This window comes from Plectropomus leopardus, chromosome 6, assembly GCF_008729295.1.
Source record: "Plectropomus leopardus isolate mb chromosome 6, YSFRI_Pleo_2.0, whole genome shotgun sequence".
In the NCBI taxonomy this organism is placed as follows: Eukaryota; Metazoa; Chordata; class Actinopteri; order Perciformes; family Serranidae; genus Plectropomus; species Plectropomus leopardus.
In genome coordinates, this window is record NC_056468.1 from 6191311 (window position 1) to 6216657 (window position 25347).

The 25347-nt window shown below is 33.6% G+C and overlaps 2 protein-coding genes across 8 annotated transcripts in view; one reads left to right on the plus strand and one right to left on the minus strand.

Moving 5' to 3' along the window:
* LOC121944223 (citron Rho-interacting kinase) overlaps positions 1–22148 on the plus strand; it is an 83644-nt gene extending 61496 nt beyond the window's left edge. For all 7 annotated transcript variants that reach the window (XM_042487947.1, XM_042487945.1, XM_042487950.1 and 4 more), the window contains one exon: positions 18506–22148. In XM_042487947.1, the coding sequence (XP_042343881.1) occupies positions 18506–18529 (24 nt within the window). In that variant the 3' untranslated portion in view covers positions 18530–22148. The remainder of the gene's footprint in view (positions 1–18505) is intronic.
* Positions 22149–22743: 595 nt separating this feature from the next.
* The window catches only part of mtmr3 (myotubularin related protein 3), a 36053-nt gene continuing 33449 nt past the window's right edge, over positions 22744–25347 (minus strand). The window contains 1 exon segment of the mRNA XM_042488020.1: positions 22744–25225. Coding sequence (XP_042343954.1) covers positions 25054–25225 — 172 coding nt within the window. The 3' untranslated portion in view covers positions 22744–25053.

Consider the following 25347-nt stretch of genomic DNA (forward strand, 5'->3'; position numbering starts at 1 on the left):
AATGTCAAAAAAAGTCATAGTGTTATCATGTTGAAAACAATTTCCAAAAAGTCAGTATTTTAAATGTTTTAAAGCCTTGCAAACTTTTTCAAAAAAAGTCTTACTATAGCATGTCAGAAAAATGTCAAAAAAGTCATATATTAGCATGTTTAAGACGTTTATAGTTTAGCATGTTGAAAAAACGGTCCAAAAAGTCAATATTTTAAAGGTTTTACAGCCTTGCAAATTTTGTCGAAAAAAAGTCATACTATAGCATGTCGAAAAATGGTCAAAAACGTCATCGCTCCAAATGTCAAAAAAGGTCATATTATAGCATGTTTAACATGTTTATAGTGTAACATGGTGAAAACAAGTTCCAGAAAGTCAGTATTTTAAATGTTTCAGAGCCTCACAAAATTTGTCGAAAAATGCCATACTATAGCATGTCGAAAAATGGTCAAAAACATCATCGATCCAAATGTCAAAAAAAGTCATATTATAACATATTTAACACGTTTATAGTGTAGCATGTCGAAAAAATGGCCAAAAAACTCAGTATTTTTAATGCTTTTCAGCCTCACAAAATTTGTCATAAAATGCCATACTATAGCATGTCGAAAAATTGACAAAAAAGTCATCACTCCAAATATCAAAAAAAGTCATATTATAGCATGTTTAACACGTTTATAGTGTAGAATGTCGATAAAACGGTCCAAAAAGTCAAGATTTTAAATGTTTTACAGCCTTGCAAATTTTGTTGAAAAAGCCATACTATAGCATGTCAAAAAATGGTCAAAAACGTCATCCTTCCAAATGTCAAAAAAAGTCATATTATTGCATGTTTAACATGTTTATAGTGTAACATGTTGAAAACAAGTTCCAAAAAGTCAGTATATTAAATGTTTCAGAGCCTCACGAAATTTGTCGAAAAAATGCCATACTATAGCATGTCGAAAAATGATCAAAAACATCATTGCTCCAAATGTCAAAGAAAGTCATAACATAGAATGTTTAACATGTTCATAGTGTAGCATGTCGAAAAAATGGTCCAAAAACTCAATATTTTAAATGTTTTACAGCCTTGCAAATTTTGTCGAAAAAAGTCATACTATATAGCATGTCAAAAAAATTGTCAAAAAAGTCATCACTCCAAATGTCAAAAAAAGTTCTGTATACAATCTTTTGGACTTTTATAGTGTAATATGTTGAAAACAAGTTCCAAAAAGTCAGTATTTTAAATGTTGCAGAGCCTCACAAAATTTGTCGAAAAATGCCATACTATAGCATGTCGAAAAATGGTCAAAAAAGTCATCGCTCCAAATGTCAAAAAAGTCATATTATAACATGTTTAACACGTTTATAGTGTAGCATGTTGAAAAAAACGGTCCAAAAGCTCAATATTTTTAATGTTTTACAGCTTTGCAAATTTTGTCGAAAAAAAGTCATACTATAGCATGTCGAAAAAATGGTCAAAAACGTCATCGCTCCAAATGCCAAAAACAGTTGTTGTATTCAATCTTTTGGACTTTTATAGTGTAATATGTTGAAAACAAGTTCCAAAAAGTCAGTATTTTAAACGTTTCAGAGCCTCACAAAATTTGTCGAAAAATGCCATACTATAGCATGTCGAAAAATGGTCAAAAACGTCATCGCTCCAAATGTCAAAAACAGTTGTTGTATTCAATCTTTTGGACTTTTATAGTTTTAATATGTTGAAAACAAGGTCCAAAAATTCAATATTTAAAATGTTTTAGAGCCTTGCAAAATTTGTCGAAAAATGCCATACTATAGCATGTCAAAAAATGGTCAAAAACGTCATAGCTCCAAATGTCAAAAAAAGTCATATTATTGCATGTTGAATACGTTTATAGTGTAGCATGTCGAAAAAAACGGTTCAAAAGTAAATATTTTTAATGTTTTTCAGCCTCACAAAATTTTGTCAAAAAATGCCATACTATAGCATGTCAAAAAATGGTCAAAAACGTCATCGCTCCAAATGTCAAAAAAGGTCATATTATAGCATGTTTAACATGTTTATAGTGTAACATGTGAAAACAAGTTCCAAAAAGTCATATTTTAAATGTTTCAGAGCCTCACAAAATTTGTCGAAAAATGCCATACTATAGCATGTCGAAAAATGGTCAAAAACGTCATCGCTCCAAATGTCAAAAACAGTTGTTGTATTCAATCTTTGGACTTTTATAGTGTAATATGTTGAAAAATAAGGTCCAAAAATTCAATATTTAAAATGTTTTAGAGCCTTGCAAAATTTGTCGAAAAATGCCATACTATAGCATGTCGAAAAATGGTCAAAAAAGTCATCGCTCCAAATGTCAAAAAAAAGTCATATTATTGAATGTTGAATACGTTTATATTGTAGCATGTCGAAAAAAACGGTTCAAAAGTAAATATTTTTAATGTTTTTCAGCCTCACAAAATTTGTCGAAAAATGCCATACTATAGCATGTCAAAAAATGGTCAAAAACGTCATCGCTCCAAATGTCAAAAAAGGTCATATTATAGCATGTTTAACATGTTTATAGTGTAACATGGTGAAAACAAGTTCCAGAAAGTCAGTATTTTAAATGTTTCAGAGCCTCACAAAATTTGTCGAAAAATGCCATACTATAGCATGTCGAAAAATGGTCAAAAACGTCATCGCTCCAAATGTCAAAAAAAGTCATATTATAACATATTTAACACGTTTATAGTGTAGCATGTCAAAAAAATGGCCAAAAAAACTCAGCATTTTTAATGTTTTTCAGCCTCACAAAATTTGTCATAAAATGCCATACTATAGCATGTCGAAAAATTGACAAAAAAGTCATCACTCCAAATATCAAAAAAAGTCATATTATAGCATGTTTAACACGTTTATAGTGTAGAATGTCGATAAAGCGGTCCAAAAAGTCAAGATTTTAAATGTTTTACAGCCTTGCAAATTTTGTTGAAAAAGCCATACTATAGCATGTCAAAAAATGGTCAAAAATGTCATCCTTCCAAATGTCAAAAAAGTCATATTATTGCATGTTTAACATGTTTATAGTGTAACATGTTGAAAACAAGTTCCAAAAAGTCAGTATATTAAATGTTTCAGAGCCTCACGAAATTTGTCGAAAAATGCCATACTATAGCATGTCGAAAAATGATCAAAAACATCATTGCTCCAAATGTCAAAGAAAGTCATAATATAGAATGTTTTAACATGTTCATAGTGTAGCATGTCGAAAAAACAGTCCAAAAACTCAATATTTTAAATGTTTTACAGCCTTGCAAATTTTGTCGAAAAAAGTCATACTATATAGCATGTCAAAAAAATTGTCAAAAAAGTCATCACTCCAAATGTCAAAAAAAAGTTCTGTATACAATCTTTTGGACTTATATAGTGTAATATGTTGAAAACAAGTTCCAAAAAGTCAGTATTTTAAACGTTGCAGAGCCTCACAAAATTTGTCGAAAAATGCCATACTATAGCATGTCGAAAAATGGTCAAAAAAGTCATCGCTCCAAATGTCAAAAAAAGTTCATATTATAACATGTTTAACACGTTTATAGTGTAGCATGTCGAAAAAACGGTCCAAAAGCTCAATATTTTTAATGTTTTACAGCTTTGCAAATTTGTCGAAAAAAGTCATACTATAGCATGTCGAAAAATGGTCAAAAACGTCATCACTCCAAATGCAAAAAACGTTGTTGTATTCAATCTTTTGGACTTTTATAGTGTAATATGTTGAAAACAAGTTCCAAAAAGTCAGTATTTTAAACGTTTCAGAGCCTCACAAAATTTGTCGAAAAATGCCATACTATAGCATGTCGAAAAATGGTCAAAAACGTCATAGCTCCAAATGTCAAAAAAAAGTCATATTATTGCATGTTGAATACTTTTTATAGTGTAGCATGTCGAAAAAACGGTTCAAAAGTAAATATTTTTAATGTTTTTCAGCCTCACAAATTTGTCAAAAAATGCCATACTATAGCATGTCAAAAAATGGTCAAAAACGTCATCGCTCCAAATGTCAAAAAAGGTCATATTATAGCATGTTTAACATGTTTATAGTGTAACATGGTGAAAACAAGTTCCAGAAAGTCAGTATTTTAAATGTTTCAGAGCCTCACAAAATTTGTCGAAAAATGCCATACTATAGTATGTCGAAAAATGGTCAAAAACGTCATCGCTCCAAATGTCAAAAAAAGTCATATTATAACATATTAACACGTTTATAGTGTAGCATGTTGAAAAAAGGGCCAAAAAACTCAATATTTTTAATGTTTTTCAGCCTCACAAAATTTGTCATAAAATGCCATACGATAGCATGTCGAAAAATTGACAAAAAAGTCATCACTCCAAATATCAAAAAAAGTCATATTATAGCATGTTTAACACGTTTATAGTGTAGAATGTCGATAAAACGGTCCAAAAAGTCAAGATTTTAAATATTTTACAGCCTTGCAAATTTTGTTGAAAAAGCCATACTATAGCATGTCAAAAAATGGTCAAAAAAGTCATCGCTCCAAATGTCAAAAAAAGTCATAGTGTAGCATGTTTAACATGTTTATAGTGTAATATGTTGAAAACAAGTTCCAAAAAGTCATATTTTAAACGTTGCAGAGCCTCACAAAATTTGTCGAAAAATGCCATACTATAGCATGTCGAAAAATGGTCAAAAACGTCATCGCTCCAAATGTCAAAAACAGTTGTTGTATTCAATCCTTTGGACTTTTATAGTTTAATATGTTGAAAACAAGGTCCAAAATTCAATATTTAAAATGTTTTAGAGCCTTGCAAAATTTGTCGAAAAATGCCATACTATAGCATGTCAAAAAATGGTCAAAAACGTCATCGCTCCAAATGTCAAAAAAAAAAAAGTTGTTGTATAACAATCTTTTGGACTTTTAAAGTGTAATATGTTGAAAACAAGTCCAAAAAGTCAGTATATTAAATGTTTTGAGCCTCACGAAATTTGTCGAAAAAATGCCATACTATAGTATGTCGAAAAATTGACAAAAAAGTCATCACTCCAAATGTCAAAAAAAGTCGTAGTATAGCATGTTTAAGACTTTTCTATAGTGTAATATGTTGAAGACAAGGTCCAAAAATTCAATATTTAAAATGTTTTAGAGCCTTTTTGTCGAAAAATGCCATACTATAGCATGTCGAAAAATGGTCAAAAAAGTCATCGCTCCAAATGTCAAAAAAAGTCATATTATTGCATGTTGAACACGTTTATAGTGTAGCATGTCGAAAAAACGGTTCAAAAGTAAATATTTTTAATGTTTTTCAGCCTCACAAAATTTGTCGAAAAATGCCATACTATAGCATGTCGAAAAATGGTCAAAAAAGTCATTGCTCCAAATGTCAAAAAAAGTCATATTATAGCATGTTTAATACGTTTATAGTGTAGCATGTCGAAAAAACGGTCCAAAAAGTCAATATTTTAAATGTTTTACAGCCTTGCAAATTTTGTTGAAAAAGCCATACTATAGCATGTCAAAAAATGGTCAAAAACGTCATCGCTCCAAATGTCAAAAACAGTTGTTGTATCAATCTTTTGGACTTTTATAGTTTAATATGTTGAAAACAAGGTCCAAAAATTCAATATTTAAAATGTTTTAGAGCCTCCTTTTTGTCGAAAAATGCCATACTATAGCATGTCGAAAAATGGTCAAAAAAGTCATCGCTCCAAATGTCAAAAAAAGTAATATTATTGCATGTTTAACATGTTTATAGTGTAGCATGTCGAAAAAACGGTTCAAAAGTAAATATTTTTTAATGTTTTTCAGCCTCACAAAATTTGTCGAAAAATGCCATACTATAGCATGTCGAAAAATGGTCAAAAAAGTCATTGCTCCAAATGTCAAAAAAAGTCATATTATAGCATGTTTAAAACGTTTATAGTGTAGCATGTCGAAAAAACGGTCCAAAAAGTCAATATTTTAAATGTTTTACAGCCTTGCAAATTTTGTTGAAAAAGCCATACTATAGCATGTCAAAAAATGGTCAAAAAAGTCATCGCTCCAAATGTCAAAAAAAGTCATATTATAACATATTTAACACGTTTATAGTGTAGCATGTTGAAAAAATGGCCAAAAAACTCAATATTTTTAATGTTTTTCAGCCTCACAAAATTTGTCATAAAATGCCATACTATAGCATGTCGAAAAATTGACAAAAAAGTCATCACTCCAAATATCAAAAAAAGTCATATTATAGCATGTTTAACACGTTTATAGTGTAGAATGTCGATAAAACGGTCCAAAAAGTCAAGATTTTAAATATTTTACAGCCTTGCAAATTTTGTTGAAAAAAAAAGCCATACTATAGCATGTCAAAAAATGGTCAAAAAGTCATCGCTCCAAATGTCAAAAAAAGTCATAGTGTAGCATGTTTAACATGTTTATAGTGTAATATGTTGAAAACAAGTTCCAAAAAGTCAGTATTTTAAACGTTGCAGAGCCTCACAAAATTTGTCGAAAAATGCCATACTATAGCATGTCGAAAAATGGTCAAAAACGTCATCGCTCCAAATGTCAAAAACAGTTGTTGTATTCAATCCTTTTGGACTTTTATAGTTTAATATGTTGAAAACAAGGTCCAAAAATTCAATATTTAAAATGTTTTTAGAGCCTTGCAAAATTTGTCGAAAAATGCCATACTATAGCATGTCAAAAAATGGTCAAAAACGTCATCGCTCCAAATGTCAAAAAAAGTTGTTGTATACAATCTTTTGGACTTTTAAAGTGTAATATGTTGAAAACAAGTTCAAAAAGTCAGTATATTAAATGTTTTGAGCCTCACGAAATTTGTCGAAAAAATGCCATACTATAGTATGTCGAAAAATTGACAAAAAAGTCATCACTCCAAATGTCAAAAAAAGTCGTAGTATAGCATGTTTAAGATTCTATAGTGTAATATGTTGAAGACAAGGTCCAAAAATTCAATATTTAAAATGTTTTAGAGCCTTTTTGTCGAAAAATGCCATACTATAGCATGTCGAAAAATGGTCAAAAAAGTTATCGCTCCAAATGTCAAAAAAAGTCATATTATTGCATGTTGAACACGTTTATAGTGTAGCATGTCGAAAAAACGGTTCAAAAGTAAATATTTTTAATGTTTTTCAGCCTCACAAAATTTGTCGAAAAATGCCATACTATAGCATGTCGAAAAATGGTCAAAAAAGTCATTGCTCCAAATGTCAAAAAAAGTCATATTATAGCATGTTTAATACGTTTATAGTGTAGCATGTCGAAAAAACGGTCCAAAAAGTCAATATTTTAAATGTTTTACAGCCTTGCAAATTTTGTTGAAAAAGCCATACTATAGCATGTCAAAAAATGGTCAAAAACGTCATCGCTCCAAATGTCAAAAACAGTTGTTGTATTCAATCTTTTGGACTTTTATAGTTTAATATGTGAAAACAAGGTCCAAAAATTCAATATTTAAAATGTTTTAGAGCCTTTTTGTCGAAAAATGCCATACTATAGCATGTCGAAAAATTGACAAAAAAGTCATCGCTCCAAATATCAAAAAAAGTCATATTATAGCATGTTTAACACGTTTTATAGTGTAAATGTCGATAAAACGGTCCAAAAAGTCAAGATTTTAAATATTTTACAGCCTTGCAAATTTTGTTGAAAAAGCCATACTATAGCATGTCAAAAAATGGTCAAAAAAGTCATCGCTCCAAATGTCAAAAAAAGTCATAGTGTAGCATGTTTTAACATGTTTATAGTGTAATATGTGAAAACAAGTTCCAAAAAGTCAGTATTTTAAACGTTGCAGAGCCTCACACAAAATTTGTCGAAAAATGCCATACTATAGCATGTCGAAAAATGGTCAAAAACGTCATCGCTCCAAATGTCAAAAACAGTTGTTGTATTCATCCTTTGGACTTTTATAGTTTAATATGTTGAAAACAAGGTCCAAAAATTCAATATTTAAAATGTTTTAGAGCCTTGCAAAATTTGTCGAAAAATGCCATACTATAGCATGTCAAAAAATGGTCAAAAACGTCATCGCTCCAAATGTCAAAAAAAGTGTTGTATACAATCTTTTGGACTTTTAAAGTGTAATATGTTGAAAACAAGTTCCAAAAAGTCAGTATTTAAATGTTTTGAGCCTCACGAAATTTGTCGAAAAAATGCCATACTATAGTATGTCGAAAAATTGACAAAAAAGTCATCACTCCAAATGTCAAAAAAAGTCGTAGTATAGCATGTTTAAGATTTCTATAGTGTAATATGTTGAAGACAAGGTCCAAAAATTCAATATTTAAAATGTTTTAGAGCCTTTTTGTCGAAAAATGCCATACTATAGCATGTCGAAAAATGGTCAAAAAAGTTATCGCTCCAAATGTCAAAAAAAGTCATATTATTGCATGTTGAACACGTTTATAGTGTAGCATGTCGAAAAAACGGTTCAAAAGTAAATATTTTTAATGTTTTTCAGCCTCACAATTTGTCGAAAAATGCCATACTATAGCATGTCGAAAAATGGTCAAAAAAGTCATTGCTCCAAATGTCAAAAAAAGTCATATTATAGCATGTTTAATACGTTTATAGTGTAGCATGTCGAAAAAACGGTCCAAAAAGTCAATATTTTAAATGTTTTACAGCCTTGCAAATTTTGTTGAAAAAAGCCATACTATAGCATGTCAAAAAATGGTCAAAAACGTCATCGCTCCAAATGTCAAAAACAGTTGTTGTATTCAATCTTTTGGAACTTTTATAGTTTAATATGTTGAAAACAAGGTCCAAAAATTCAATATTTAAAATGTTTTAGAGCCTTTTTGTCGAAAAATGCCATACTATAGCATGTCGAAAAATGGTCAAAAAAGTCATCGCTCCAAATGTCAAAAAAAGTAATATTATTGCATGTTTAACATGTTTATAGTGTAGCATGTCGAAAAAACGGTTCAAAAGTAAATATTTTTAATGTTTTTCAGCCTCACAAAATTTGTCGAAAAATGCCATACTATAGCATGTCGAAAAATGGTCAAAAAAGTCATTGCTCCAAATGTCAAAAAAAAGTCATATTATAGCATGTTTAAAACGTTTTATAGTGTAGCATGTCGAAAAAACGGTCCAAAAAGTCAATATTTTAAATGTTTTACAGCCTTGCAAATTTTGTTGAAAAAGCCATACTATAGCATGTCAAAAAATGGTCAAAAAGTCATCGCTCCAAATGTCAAAAAAAGTCATATTATTGCATGTTGAACACGTTTATAGTGTAGCATGTCGAAAAAACGGTTCAAAAGTCAATATTTTTAATGTTTTTCAGCCTCACAAAATTTGTCATAAAATGCCATACTATAGCATGTCGAAAAATTGACAAAAAAGTCATCACTCCAAATATCAAAAAAAGTCATATTATAGCATGTTTAACACGTTTATAGTGTAGAATGTCGATAAAACGGTCCAAAAAGTCAAGATTTTAAATATTTTACAGCCTTGCAAATTTGTGTTGAAAAATGCCATACTATAGCATGTCAAAAAATGGTCAAAAAAGTCATATTTTTAATATGTTTTACAGCCTTGCAAATTTTGTTGAAAATGCCATACTATAGCATGTCGAAACATGGTCAAAAACGTCATCGCTCCAAATGTCAAAAACAGTTGTTGTATTCAATCTTTTGGACTTTTATAGTTTAATATGTTGAAAACAAGGTCCAAAAATTCAATATTTAAAATGTTTTAGAGCCTTGCAAAATTTGTCGAAAAATGCCATACTATAGCATGTCGAAAAAATGGCCAAAAAACTCAGTATTTTTAATGTTTTTTCAGCCTCACAAAATTTGTCAAAAATGCCATACTATAGCATGTCGAAAAATTGACAAAAAAGTCATCACTCCAAATATCAAAAAAAGTCATATTATAGCATGTTTAACACGTTTATAGTGTAGAATGTCGATAAAACGGTCCAAAAAGTCAAGATTTTAAATGTTTTACAGCCTTGCAAATTTTGTTGAAAAAAGCCATACTATAGCATGTCAAAAAATGGTCAAAAAGTCATCGCTCCAAATGTCAAAAAAAGTCATATTATTGCATGTTGAACATGTTTATAGTGTAGCATGTCGAAAAAACGGTTCAAAAGTAAATATTTTAATGTTTTTCAGCCTCACAAAATTTGTCGAAAAATGCCATACTATAGCATGTCGAAAAAATGACAAAAAAGTCATCACTCCAAATATCAAAAAAAGTCATATTATAGCATGTTTAACACGTTTATAGTGTAGAATGTCGATAAAACGGTCCAAAAACTCAATATTTTAAATGTTTTAGAGCTTTGCAAATTTGTCGAAAAAGTCATACTATAGCATGTCGAAAAATGGTCAAAAACGTCATCCCTCCAAATGTCAAAAACAGTTGTTGTATACAATCTTTTGGACTTTTATAGTGTAATATGTTGAAAACAAGTTCCAAAAAGTCAGTATTTTAAACGTTTCAGAGCCTCACAAAATTTGTCGAAAAATGCCATACTATAGCATGTCGAAAAATGGTCAAAAAAGTCATCGCTCCAAATGTCAAAAAAAGTCATATTATAGCATGTTTAACACGTTTATAGTGTAGAATGTCGATAAAACGGTCCAAAAACTCAATATTTTTAATGTTTTTCAGCCTCACAAAATTTGTCGAAAAATGCCATACTATAGCATGTCGAAAAATGGTCAAAAACGTCATCACTCCAATGTCAAAAAAAGTCATATTATAGCATGTTTAACACGTTTATAGTGTAGCATGTCGAAAAAACGGTCCAAAAAGTCAATATTTTATATGTTTTACAGCCTTGCAAATTTTGTTGAAAATGCCATACTATAGCATGTCGAAACATGGTCAAAAACGTCATCGCTCCAAATGTCAAAAAAAGTTGTATATCAATCTTTTGGACTTTTATAGTTTAATATGTTGAAAACAAGGTCCAAAAATTCAATATTTTAAATGTTTTAGAGCCTTGCAAAATTTGTCGAAAAATGCCATACTATAGCATGGCGAAAAAATGGTCAAAAAACGTCATAGCTCCAAATGTCAAAAAAAGTCATATTATTGCATGTTTGAATACGTTTATAGTGTAGCATGTCGAAAAAAAGGCCAAAAAACTCAATATTTTTAATGTTTTTCAGCCTCACAAAATTTGTCATAAAATGCCATACTATAGCATGTCAAAAAATTGACAAAAAAGTCATCACTCCAAATGTCAAAAAAAGTCATATTATAACATGTTTAACACGTTTATAGTGTAGCATGTCGAAAAAACGGTCCAAAAGCTCAATATTTTTAATGTTTTACAGCTTTGCAAATTTTGTCGAAAAAAGTCATACTATAGCATGTCGAAAAATGGTCAAAAACGTCATCACTCCAAATGTCAAAAACAGTTGTTGTATTCAATCTTTTGGACTTTTATAGTGTAATATGTTGAAAACAAGTTCCAAAAAGTCAGTATTTTAAACGTTTCAGAGCCTCACAAAATTTTGTCGAAAAAGCCATACTATAGCATGTCGAAAAATGGTCAAAAACGTCATCGCTCCAAATGTCAAAAACAGTTGTTGTATTCAATCTTTTGGACTTTTATAGTTTAATATGTTGAAAACAAGGTCCAAAAATTCAATATTTAAAATGTTTTAGAGCCTTGCAAAATTTGTCGAAAAATGCCATACTATAGCATGTCAAAAAATGGTCAAAAACGTCATCGCTCCAAATGTCAAAAAAAGTTGTTGTATACAATCTTTTGGACTTTTAAGTGTAATATGTTGAAAACAAGTTCCAAAAAGTCAGTATATTAAATGTTTTGAGCCTCACGAAATTTGTCGAAAAAATGCCATACTATAGTATGTCGAAAAATTGACAAAAAAGTCATCACTCCAAATGTCAAAAAAAGTCGTAGTATAGCATGTTTAAGATTTCTATAGTGTAATATGTTGAAACAAGGTCCAAAAATTCAATATTTAAAATGTTTTAGAGCCTTTTTGTCGAAAAATGCCATACTATAGCATGTCGAAAAATGGTCAAAAAAGTCATCGCTCCAAATGTCAAAAAAAGTCATATTATTGCATGTTGAACACGTTTATAGTGTAACATGTCGAAAAAAACGGTTCAAAAGTAAATATTTTAATGTTTTTCAGCCTCACAAAATTTGTCGAAAAATGCCATACTATAGCATGTCGAAAAATGGTCAAAAAAGTCATTGCTCCAAATGTCAAAAAAAGTCATATTATAGCATGTTTAATACGTTTATAGTGTAGCATGTCGAAAAAACGGTCCAAAAAGTCAATATTTTAAATGTTTTACAGCCTTGCAAATTTTGTTGAAAAAGCCATACTATAGCATGTCAAAAAATGGTCAAAAAAAGTCATCGCTCCAAATGTCAAAAAAAGTCATATTATTGCATGTTGAACACGTTTATAGTGTAGCATGTCGAAAAAACGGTCCAAAAAGTCAATATTTTATATGTTTTACAGCCTTGCAAATTTTGTTGAAAAATGCCATACTATAGCATGTCGAAAAATGGTCAAAAACGTCATCGCTCCAAATGTCAAAAAAAGTCATATTATAGCATGTTTAACACGTTTATAGTGTAGCATGTCGAAAAAAAACGGTCCAAAAAGTCAAGATTTTATATGTTTTACAGCCTTGCAAATTTTGTTGAAAAATGCCATACTATAGCATGTCGAAAAATGGTCAAAAACGTCATCGCTCCAAATGTCAAAAACAGTTGTTGTATTCAATCTTTTGGACTTTTATAGTTTAATATGTTGAAAACAAGGTCCAAAAATTCAATATTTAAAATGTTTTAGAGCCCTTGCAAAATTTGTCGAAAAATGCCATACTATAGCATGTCGAAAAAATGGCCAAAAAACTCAGTATTTTTAATGTTTTTCAGCCTCACAAAATTTGTCATAAAATGCCATACTATAGCATGTCGAAAAATTGACAAAAAAGTCATCACTCCAAATATCAAAAAAAGTCATATTATAGCATGTTTTAACACGTTTATAGTGTAGAATGTCGATAAAACGGTCCAAAAAGTCAAGATTTTAAATGTTTTACAGCCTTGCAAATTTTGTTGAAAAAGCCATACTATAGCATGTCAAAAAATGGTCAAAAAAGTCATCGCTCCAAATGTCAAAAAAAGTCATATTATTGCAATTTGAACATGTTTTATAGTGTAGCATGTCGAAAAAACGGTTCAAAAGTAAATATTTTTAATGTTTTTCAGCCTCACAAAATTTGTCGAAAAATGCCATACTATAGCATGTCGAAAAATTGACAAAAAAGTCATCACTCCAAATATCAAAAAAAGTCATATTATAGCATGTTTAACACGTTTATAGTGTAGAATGTCGATAAAACGGTCCAAAAACTCAATATTTTAAATGTTTTTAGAGCTTTGCAAATTTTGTCGAAAAAAGTCATACTATAGCATGTCGAAAAATGGTCAAAAACGTCATAGCTCCAAATGTCAAAAAAGTCATATTATTGCATGTTGAATACGTTTATAGTGTAGCATGTCGAAAAAATCCAAAAAACTCATATATTTTAATGTTTTTCAGCCTCACAAAATTTGTCATAAAATGCCATACTATAGCATGTCGAAAAATTGACAAAAAAGTCATCACTCCAAATATCAAAAAAAGTCATATTATAGCATGTTTAACACGTTTATAGTGTAGAATGTCGATAAAACGGTCCAAAAACTCAATATTTTAAATGTTTTAGAGCTTTGCAAATTTTGTTGAAAAAAGTCATACTATAGCATGTCGAAAAATGGTCAAAAACGTCATCCCTCCAAATGTCAAAAACAGTTGTTGTATACAATCTTTTGGACTTTTATAGTGTAATATGTTGAAAACAAGTTCCAAAAAGTCAGTATTTTAAACGTTTCAGAGCCTCACAAATTTGTCGAAAAATGCCATACTATAGCATGTCGAAAAATGGTCAAAAAAGTCATCACTCCAAATGTCAAAAAAAAGTCATATTATAGCATGTTTAATACATTTATAGTATAGCATGTCGAAAAAATGGCCAAAAAACTCAATATTTTTAATGTTTTTCAGCCTCACAAAATTTGTCATAAAAATGCCATACTATAGCATGTCGAAAAATTGACAAAAAAGTCATCACTCCAAATATCAAAAAAAGTCATATTATAGCATGTTTAACACGTTTATAGTGTAGAATGTCGATAAAACGGTCCAAAAACTCAATATTTTAAATGTTTTAGAGCTTTGCAAATTTTGTCGAAAAAAGTCATACTATAGCATGTCGAAAAATGGTCAAAAACGTCATCGCTCCAAATGCCAAAAACAGTTGTTGTATTCAATCTTTTGGACTTTTATAGTGTAATATGTTTGAAAACAAGTTCCAAAAAGTCAGTATTTTAAACGTTTCAGAGCCTCACAAAATTTGTCGAAAAATGCCATACTATAGCATGTCGAAAAATGGTCAAAAAGTCATCGCTCCAAATGTCAAAAAAAGTCATATTATTGCATGTTGAACACGTTTATAGTGTAGCATGTCGAAAAAACGGTCCAAAAAGTCAATATTTTATATGTTTTACAGCCTTGCAAATTTTGTTGAAAATTCCATACTATAGCATGTCGAAAAATGGTCAAAAAAGTCATCGCTCCAAATGTCAAAAAAAGTCATATTATTGCATGTTGAACATGTTTATAGTGTAGCATGTCGAAAAAACGGTTCCAAAAAGTAAATATTTTTAATGTTTTTCAGCCTCACAAAATTTGTCGAAAAATGCCATACTATAGCATGTCGAAAAATGGTCAAAAAAGTCATTGCTCCAAATGTCAAAAAAAGTCATATTATAGCATGTTTAATACGTTTATAGTTTAGCATGTCGAAAAAACGGTCCAAAAAGTCAATATTTTAAATGTTTTACAGCCTTGCAAATTTGTTGAAAAAGCCATACTATAGCATGTCAAAAAATGGTCAAAAAAGTCATCGCTCTAAATGTCAAAAAAGTCATATTATTGCATGTTTGAACACGTTTATAGTGTAGCATGTCGAAAAAACGGTTCAAAAGTCAATATTTTTAATGTTTTTAGCCTCACAAAATTTGTCGAAAAATGCCATACTATAGCATGTCGAAAAATGGTCAAAAACGTCATCGCTCCAAATGTCAAAAAAAGTCATATTATAGCATGTTTAACACGTTTATATTGTAGCATGTCGAAAAAAAAACGGTTCAAAAAGTCAATATTTTTAATGTTTTTCAGCCTCACAAAATTTGTCGAAAAATGCCATACTATAGCATGTCAAAAAATGGTCAAAAACGTCATCGCTCCAAATGTCAAAAAAGTCATATTATAGCATGTTTAACATGTTTATAGTGTAACATGGTGAAAACAAGTTCCAAAAAGTCAGTATTTTAAATGTTTTCAGAGCCTCACAAAATTTGTCGAAAAATGCCATACTATAGCATGTCGAAACATGGTCAAAAACGTCATCGCTCCAAATGTCAAAAACAGTTGTTGTATTCAATCTTTTGGACTTTTATAGTTTAATATGTTGAAAACAAGGTCCAAAAATTCAATATTTAAAATGTTTTAGAGCCTGCAAAATTTGTCGAAAAATGCCATACTATAGCATGTCGAAAAATGGTCAAAAAAGTCATCACTCCAAATATCAAAAAAAGTCATATTATAGCATGTTTAACACGTTTATAGTGTAAATGTCGATAAAACGGTCCAAAAAGTCAATATTTTAAATGTTTTACAGCCTTGCAAATTTTTGTTGAAAAAGCCATACTATAGCATGTCAAAAAATGGTCAAAAAATTCATCGCTCCAAATGTCAAAAAAAGTCATATTATAGCATGTTTAACACGTTTTATAGTGTAGCATGTCGAAAAAACGGTTCAAAAGTCAATATTTTTAATGTTTTTTTAGCCTCACAAAATTTGTCGAAAAATGCCATACTATAGCATGTCGAAAAATGGTCAAAAAAGTCATCGCTCCAAATGTCAAAAAAAGTCATATTATTGCATGTTTGAACATGTTTATAGTGTAGCATGTCGAAAAAACGGTTCCAAAAGTCAATATTTTTAATGTTTTTCAGCCTCACAAAATTTGTCGAAAAATGCCATACTATAGCATGTCGAAAAAATGGTCAAAAAAGTCATTGCTCCAAATGTCAAAAAAAGTCATATTATAGCATGTTTAATACGTTTTATAGTGTAGCATGTCGAAAAAACGGTCCAAAAAGTCAATATTTTAAATGTTTTACAGCCTTGCAAATTTTGTTGAAAAAGCCATACTATAGCATGTCAAAAAATGGTCAAAAAAGTCATCGCTCTAAATGTCAAAAAAAGTCATATTATTGCATGTTGAACACTTTTATAGTGTAGAATGTCGATAAAACGGTCCAAAAACTCAATATTTTAAATGTTTTAGAGCCTTGCAAATTTTGTCGAAAAAAGTCATACTATAGCATGTCGAAAAATGGTCAAAAACGTCATCCCTCCAAATGTCAAAAAAAGTTGTTGTATACAATCTTTTGGACTTTTATAGTGTAATATGTTGAAAACAAGTTCCAAAAAGTCAGTATTTTAAACGTTTCAGAGCCTCACAAAATTTGTCGAAAAATGCCATACTATAGCATGTCGAAAAATTGACAAAAAAGTCATCACTCCAAATATCAAAAAAAGTCATATTATAGCATGTTTTAACACGTTTATAGTGTAGAATGTCGATAAAACGGTCCAAAAACTCAATATTTTAAATGTTTTACAGCTTTGCAAATTTTGTCGAAAAAAGTCATACTATAGCATGTCGAAGAATGGTCAAAAAAGTCATCGCTCCAAATGTCAAAAAAAAGTCATATTATAGCATGTTTAACACGTTTATAGTGTAGCATGTCAAAAAAACGGTCCAAAAAGTCAATATTTTATATGTTTTTACAGCTTTGCAAATTTTGTTGAAAATGCCATACTATAGCATGTCAAAACATGGTCAAAAACGTCATCGCTCCAAATGTCAAAAACAGTTGTTGTATTCAATCTTTGGACTTTTATAGTTTAATATGTTGAAAACAAGGTCCAAAAATTCAATATTAAAATGTTTTAGAGCCTTTTTGTCGAAAAATGCCATACTATAGCATGTCGAAAAATGGTCAAAAAAGTCATCGCTCCAAATGTCAAAAAAAGTCATATTATATGCATGTTGAACATGTTTATAGTGTAGCATGTCGAAAAACGGTTCAAAAAAAATATTTTTAATGTTTTTCAGCCTCACAAAATTTGTCGAAAAATGCCATACTATAGCATGTCAAAAAATGGTCAAAAACGTCATCGCTCCAAATGTCAAAAAAGGTCATATTATAGCATGTTTAACATGTTTATAGTGTAACATGGTGAAAAAAGTTCCAGAAAGTCAGTATTTTAAATGTTTCAGAGCCTCACAAAATTTGTCGAAAAATGCCATACTATAGCATGTCGAAAAATGGTCAAAAAACGTCATCATCGCTCCAAATGTCAAAAAAAGTCATATTATAACATATTTAACACGTTTATAGTGTAGCATGTCGAAAAAAATGGCCAAAAACTCAATATTTTTAATGTTTTTTCAGCCTCACAAAATTTGTCATAAAATGCCATACTATAGCATGTCGAAAAATGACAAAAACGTCATCACTCCAAATGTCAAAAAAAGTCATATTATAGCATGTTTAACACGTTTATAGTGTAGAATGTCGATAAAACGGTCCAAAAACTCATCAATATTTTAAATGTTTTACAGCCTTGCAAATTTTGTTGAAAAAGTCATACTATAGCATGTCGAAAAATGGTCAAAAACGTCATCCCTCCAAATGTCAAAAACAGTTGTTGTATACAATCTTTTGGACTTTTATAGTGTAATATGTTGAAAACAAGTTCCAAAAAGTCAGTATTTTAAACGTTTCAGAGCCTCACAAAATTTGTCGAAAAATGCCATACTATAGCATGTCGAAGAATGGTCAAAAAAGTCATCGCTCCAAATGTCAAAAAAAGTCATATTATTGCATGTTGAACATGTTTATAGTGTAGCATGTCGAAAAAACGGTTCAAAAGTAAATATTTTTAATGTTTTTCAGCCTCACAAAATTTGTCGAAAAATGCCATACTATAGCATGTCGAAAAATGATCAAAAACATCATTGCTCCAAATGTCAAAGAAAGTCATAATATAGAATGTTTAACATGTTTTTAGTGTAGTATGTCAAAAAAATGGTCCAAAAACTCAATATTTTAAATTTTGTGGAGCCTCACAAAATTTGTCGAAAAATGCCATGGAGACATGGAAAGCTCAAGCGATCGTCCCCGTGGAGAAATTGGTTTGCAGCTACAAATAAAAGTATTGATCTATCTGCGATATTGGATATAATAGGCACATGCACACTCTGCTGCAACTGTATTTAAATTTCATTGGCCCTCTTGATATTTTTAGATATGATGTCGTAACGTAAGTGTCAAACTGTGAATTGAAATGGTGACAGATATTGAAGCAGTAAATGGGATCCTTTGTCCCTGTCTTTGTCTTGCAGGTGTGGGATCAGTCATCAGTGTGAATCCAGTTCTGCTCCTCTCCTGACTGGAGGTCAAAGAGAAACTACGGGAACACCTGGATCCACTCTGAGTGCAAGCACACACACATGCACACAAACACACTTCACTCAGGCTGAACGTCAGCCCCATCGCCTGTACATAGTGCAGCCTCAGTTCCTCGTTCAACAACACATAAACCTGCACTGGGAGACGTCTCCTGCGACAATCCTGTCTTTTCTGACCCGTGCTTTGACGGGAGAAATCCCGCCGTAGATTTGGTGGCAGGGAACCTCCGCTGATCTACACACAAAGAGAATCTACTTTATGATATGTACTCAAAGTTGTAAATATTGCTGTCTGAGTTTTTATAGATAAAGGGAATAGTCGGCTGGTAAAGCCATGTCTATTTTTTTTAAAAATGAGTTTCTAAAGATGTTGCAGGGAGATTACTGATGTCGTTGGTTTACGAAATACAATATCAACATTTCATTAGAATCTGAAGTTTCATGTTCGGTTTCTTCTCTGTTCGGAGAATCAAACTGACATTTAATTCCTCACATAAATCACGATAAGAGGGCGGTCCGAGGAGGCAACACTTTGCACATGAGATTGGATTTGAACAGGAGTTACGAGCTTGTTCTTGTTACACGACCAGTCTACTTTCTTTGGATCAAATGTATGGTCCTCTCGACTCAATAGCCTTTGATATATTAATGCATATGATTGCTTTATTGACAGTCGTCGTTCGGCCATACTTTGTAAAACAATTATTAAGCAATGTTTTGCTCCAAGTGTTCCTTGTGTTGTTTTTTAGCAAACCTAAGATCAAGAAACACGCAGCTCTGCCTCTGCTGCCGGAGCTTGCTCTTAGTCTGCTGCTGCTGCTGCTGCTGCTGCTGCTGATTATGGTACAGATGTCCTGTTTCTGTGCAGTGGTATGAAGTCTAGTAAACGTCAGGGGTCGTCACTTTCTAGTATCGTTTCTTTAGAGCCAGTAAGACCACCTCCATTCGTCACATCAGTGAGCATGACTAACTTAGAGCAGCACTTGTCGCTTTTCAAACTTGATTCTCTCTTGGTTGTTCTTTTTTCCGTCACGTATTCACTTGGATTTGCATTGAATAAGTAGACGTTGATGTTAGACAGTAACTTAAGATTTTCTTGATTTTTAGAGATGTATACCAGTACATGCATTAAACATGATTAAAGCGTCTGCTCTCTTCTTTGTGTGTTTGTTTTCAGCTGCAGATATTCCGCCAGGCAGTAATCAGTGAGAGCAGATATCAGCACAACACAGTAGGTTTATCTAGTTTATTTTTCCTTTAATTCTACAACAATGTAATGCTCTTTAAAGTAAATCCGACAAAACAAAATATTCAGACTGAACAAGGAGCACTTGTTGTTACAGGAAATTGCTATGTACAGCTACACACTCCTCTGACAGACATGAGAAGGTTCAAAGTGCTTATCAAACAGACGGGAGGAAAAAGGGAGGAAAATCAAACAAAAGCACGAGTGATCCCTTTGTGAGAGACCCGTAATAAAACTGCTTGGCACCAGTCTCCACCAAAAGAGACACACACACACACACAGTCACACTAATGCATTCACGCGCACACACTCATGTCAAATGATTACTGGGCCGTTGCAGTGACGCCTCTGACAGAGCACGTCAGCGCAAGTGAAGAAAAATACAACATATGCAGACCAAGACAACTTCTTGGGAGGGGGGAAAAATAAAAGCACGGCAAGGGATCGTACTGGCAACATGTGTTAACTGATGACTTGTTCACCATGTTACCCGATCCTCCCACACAACCATAACGCTCGTTACAATACTGAAAAGCACAGCACTCTCTCAGTTTCAGCTTTATATTGATGCACTCTGTGGCAGTGTCTACTTTATGTCATGTGCAAAAAATAGCTTTTTTTTTTCTTTTTTAAAGACAATTCACATTCATGGATTGTTGAACCAGACGAGCTTGGTGCCCCACATGCCTGTGATAGTGGTGAAAATACAGAGTGAGGATTCATGCTGTCAGGGTGTCAGCGAGGCAAGCGTAAGAGCTTTGACCTGATAAAGGGACATTACGCATTCTGAATTTGAGAAACTGCAAATTATGAAGCCTTTTTTAACATTTAGGACGTAGACACAGACGTTTGGGAGGAGTGTGAAGCCTTGGAACACATCCCGATCTAACATTACAGGCCAGCTTTACATCACCAATATAAACTTAGATGTAAAAGTCAATATTGTGGTTTCCGATCAATTTTCCAGTTAAAACAAATTTTGAATTGGACTGTGCTTTTAAAGGTTCAGTGTGTAGGATTCAGGTGGATATATTATCAGAAATGCAATATGAGAGGTATGTTTTTGTGTTTTTGTTACCTTCGATTGAGATGTTTATATCTACGTAGGGAGCAGGCCCTCATCTATGGAGACCGCCATGTTGCTCCGCCATGTTTCTACAGTAGCCTAGAACAGACAAACCAAATACTTTATTCAACACTAGTCTAGATAGAGCCACTCACACTTTGGCGTCGGCCACCGTAGTTAGCAGCCCCTCCACAATGAGCCAAAAAGCATCTGAAAAACATGGATGTTTAACGTCAAACTGTTTCGTTCAGTGTTTTAGCGCTTTAAATCACCGGGTCAATTGGTTTTGGAGAGGAGACCTCTCTGGAAAATCAGCTCCCAGTTAAATCCTCCTGAACAATGAACACTGAAGGAACTCTAACTGGGAGTTCACGCTTGGTACATAGGAGAGGCTTCAGCTAGATGCAGTCCTCATAGCTACATACCAATCAGTCCTACACACTGTTCCTTTACAGCAGTCGTACCATCTCAAATCAATTCTCAGACATTAATGTTTGGACAAATGCTAGTCTTGCTGCTGTGGCATCACAAGTGTTTTTGTAAATATTAAATTGGCAGAAATGTCAGCATCTCGTCACGAGGGGGCAAACACTTATTGCTATACTATTTGAAAGAGTGAAGGCCGAGCTGTTAATGAAACACATTCACCACTTCCACAGGAGGGCAGAGAGAAAAACACTTCAAGCCTGTTGTTGTTCTGACCACCTTTAAAAAAGCCGCTCCACTGCACACGCCTGCTGATTCTATCAACACATCAAAAGCCAACAGGAGAAACACATGATCAGAGATAACAGATCCAGAATGATTAAATGCTATCATGATGTCAATCACACGGTTATATTTATGCATTTCCTGTGATAGTCTGAACTTGTGGGGAACCACAGCGCCTCTCTGGCCTGCTGCTGTCTGAAGCGAAAGTGGGCCCTCTGCTGACCTGACCCGCTGTATGATGATGAAGAGAGATTCAAAGATTGGCAGTCTCAACAGTAAGATCATTCAAATGAAAGTCTGCGGGCGTGTGCTGTACCTTTGCTGCTCCAGCTGACTAAAGGAAAAAAAAAAAAAAAAACACACATTTTCAATAACAACAACAAAGGCCATTCTCAATGATGTAAGTCTGGAAAGCAAGAATCACTCAGCTACTACAAGCCCAGTGTGAATCTGTGTGTGTGGTGAATGAGTGTGTGTACAAAGTAGAGGTAGTGTTTGTAAATGGGTTTGAATGGAGTAATGTGTGTGAGTTGGGGGGGGGGGGGTGGGGGTTATTTTGGGTTCAGGCTGCTTGTTTTGGACCACTGTTCTCTCAGTGCATAGACATCTCGTTGGCTACAGACACTCCTTTTCTTTTTTTCCATTCTTACATGTGATCGTCTCAGGTCACATGATGCTAAATGACCTCTGACACTCCCCTTTATAATCGGGGAAATCGTTAACATCTCCAAATCTGGCTTTGATTGGCTGATACAAAATGATGAGTGTCGTCGTAGCCACAGATCAGAACCATCTCTCATCACATAAACACTGATTATCCTGTGGCATCTGAATTGTCTGGAGTTTAAACAGCAATTCAACAACAAAACCTTAATAAATTAAATCAAAGCAATGATCGCATTTAAACGGGAAAACCACTGCAGCATCAAAACAGGACACCCTGCTTCTCTATTTTAAAAAAACACACCTGTTACCTTCAACAGGTTGCAAAATATAGGTACTTTTCTGCAATTAATAACATAAGAAAACAAAGAAATAAAAAACAAAAACTTTTGGTGACTAATTTAGTGAGCCACTATTCAAGGATTCTATACATTTTCTTAAATGCTATATATGTATCTTTTTTCATTTATCTTACAAAAAGTGTGTGTGTGTGTGTGTGTGTGTGTGTGTGTGTGTGTGCGCAGGAGGTCATTGAATAGCTGTGAGGCAGAGCGGGCGTCTCAGTGTAGCTTCTCTGACTTGTTTCATGTGGGAGTTACAGACTTTTGAAAACGCCAAGAGCCCTTTCTACTGCTGCTGTCCTCCTCTGTGTTTCAGCCAATCAGAGTGGAGATCACGAGTGAGGTCACTGTCAATAGCCGCCTCCAAGAAATAATAATAATAATTACATGAAATAAACAAAAATATTGTATTTTGAATTTGAGGTTAAACGTGTCATATCTTCACTTGTGATTTCCACCGATGGACCGAAAAGTGAGCGAGACGTCCAGCTCCCAGTGCCTGCTGGGTAAGTAATCACAAAAAGGGGGCTGTTGTGAGTGAAGGGCATGAAGGTATGGCTTACAGGAGAGATTACACAGTCAGTCAGTCTGTGCCGGGCACAAACAACCTGCAGCTCTTCTGCCGCCTGACACAAACTGACAACGCCACAACACATCAGCTCACACTCCCAGCAGACGCCGAATAACAGTCTGTCAGCGACGAGGAGCTGAGCGGCCGTCAGCTGCTAAAGGGTCGGATGTTCAAAAGCCTTTTCTATTGATCACTGACTAGTCCCGTTGTAAGACTTGTATGGGTGATTTTGTTTCAAAACAAAACAAAAAGAATTTTTGCTCCTCACGGTGGTCAAGGTGAGCATGGAAAACAAGTACGGTGCTTTGAGGGACAAAATCCTTCAGATTGAGTTGCAGCGTCTCTGCACTCTGGGCTGAATCTCAATACGCTACACACAAACTCTAAACGGATATTTTGTATTTACACGTCAATTACCTGTAGGTACTCTATAAAAACACGTGTGGGCCATTCTGTGTCAAAAGATGAGAAAAAATTAAAAGAAAAAGCAAGCAAATATGCTGCATTAAGATTCAGCCCAGAGCACTTTAAAGGGTCAGTTCACCCAAATTACAAAATAGTGATTGATTATCCAGAGTAACGGAGACACGGTTTTGTAAAGAGGCACTCCACCAATTTTACACAATATCAGTTCACTCATCATGCAGAAAACAGTCCTGAAAAGTAACCCCAGTGATGTCATTGTGATGTCATCAGAGTCACTTTTCCTGGGGCATGGAGACCACAAACTTGATACGAAAAGCCTGCATGTGAAAGATGTGGCCGTTTAACCAGGCAAGAAGGAGCTATGTAGTATCAAGTATTTTTGGAGCTTGAACCACATTAAGGACTAAAAGTCAGGATATATTGGTCTCTGCTGCATCTCTGTGCAAACAGTAACTAGTTATTAAATAATTAAAGGGCAAACTATAGAAAACACTCTGTGGTTCCAGCTTCTGAAAAAAAAAAAAAAACGATTCTGTATTTCTTAATACTGTTATTGAACTAAATATCTTTTAGTTTTGGACAATAATTTGGTAAAAAAATCTTTCATATATGTGACCCTGGGCTGTATAATGACCAAATTTCACTTTTTTTCTGGCATTTTACGGAAAGAAAATGGACTGATTGATTGATAGAATGATTTGTAGATGTATCGGTAATAAGAACAATAGTTGCAGCTCTACTTCAGGTCACCTCCAGTGTCCTGGGACAAGATCTGAAAACCTGAAAAAATATATTAATATTTTTCTAGTTGCGGTTAGAAGTAAATGAGGAAGTATGGTATGTTCATTTGGATGAACTGACCCTTTACACTTTTCCCTAAACAACACTGTGAGCATCAGATCTCCAGATATTTCTGAAGCTGAGGGACTCGTAAGATTTTCCACATTGCTCCTGATCACACACCCTCCAGGGAAAAGAAGCAGTCTGAGCTTGGAGACGATGGTGCGTAGGAGTCCAATGAGAAGCGTTGATGAGCGGGGAAATGATTTAACAGACCAAAGCCCTCCAAGAGACTTCAGCGACACAGTGAGACGACCTTCTCTGCCTGCCTGGTCCAAGGCACCAGGATGTCCATTCTCACTCCTCTGGCCTCGGAGTGCAGTCCTGTCACAACCCCCCCCGCGTGTGATTTCCCTCTCTCACACACGCTCACACACACGTACACAACCCACCCCTGTGCACACCCACAGTTCAGAGCGCTCGGCATCTCGTCAACACGTCATTCAGCTCCTCTGCCACGTCATTCTCTGTATATACACATTAATTTCCATATCCGCAGCACACACACACGTAAAGTACATGGGACATTCTGTGTAGCTCCTGTGCTCTTCTTCTTCTTCTTCAGCGGTGCGCCTGCGTTGGCGGCTGGCAGCTCATCCTGTCCCGCACCTCTGACACTCAGTTGGAGCTGGCCGTGATGGGTTTCTCCAGCTCCAGCTCCAGGGGAGCCGGGCTGAGCTTGAGGCTGCCGTAGCAGGTCTTGCAGACGCGGCTGGGCTCGAACAGCTGCTGGCTTGGCACTGGGATCTTCTGGTCGCAACAGCTGGCACAGAACACGTTACCGCAGTTCCTGCAGGGAGACACACACAGGTTACTGCTGCGCTCTCACACACAGCCTCCTCACACCTACAGTTACCATGCGTCTCCTCTTCATTCCACCTAACTGCTCTACATCTGCACCAGATCCTGTTC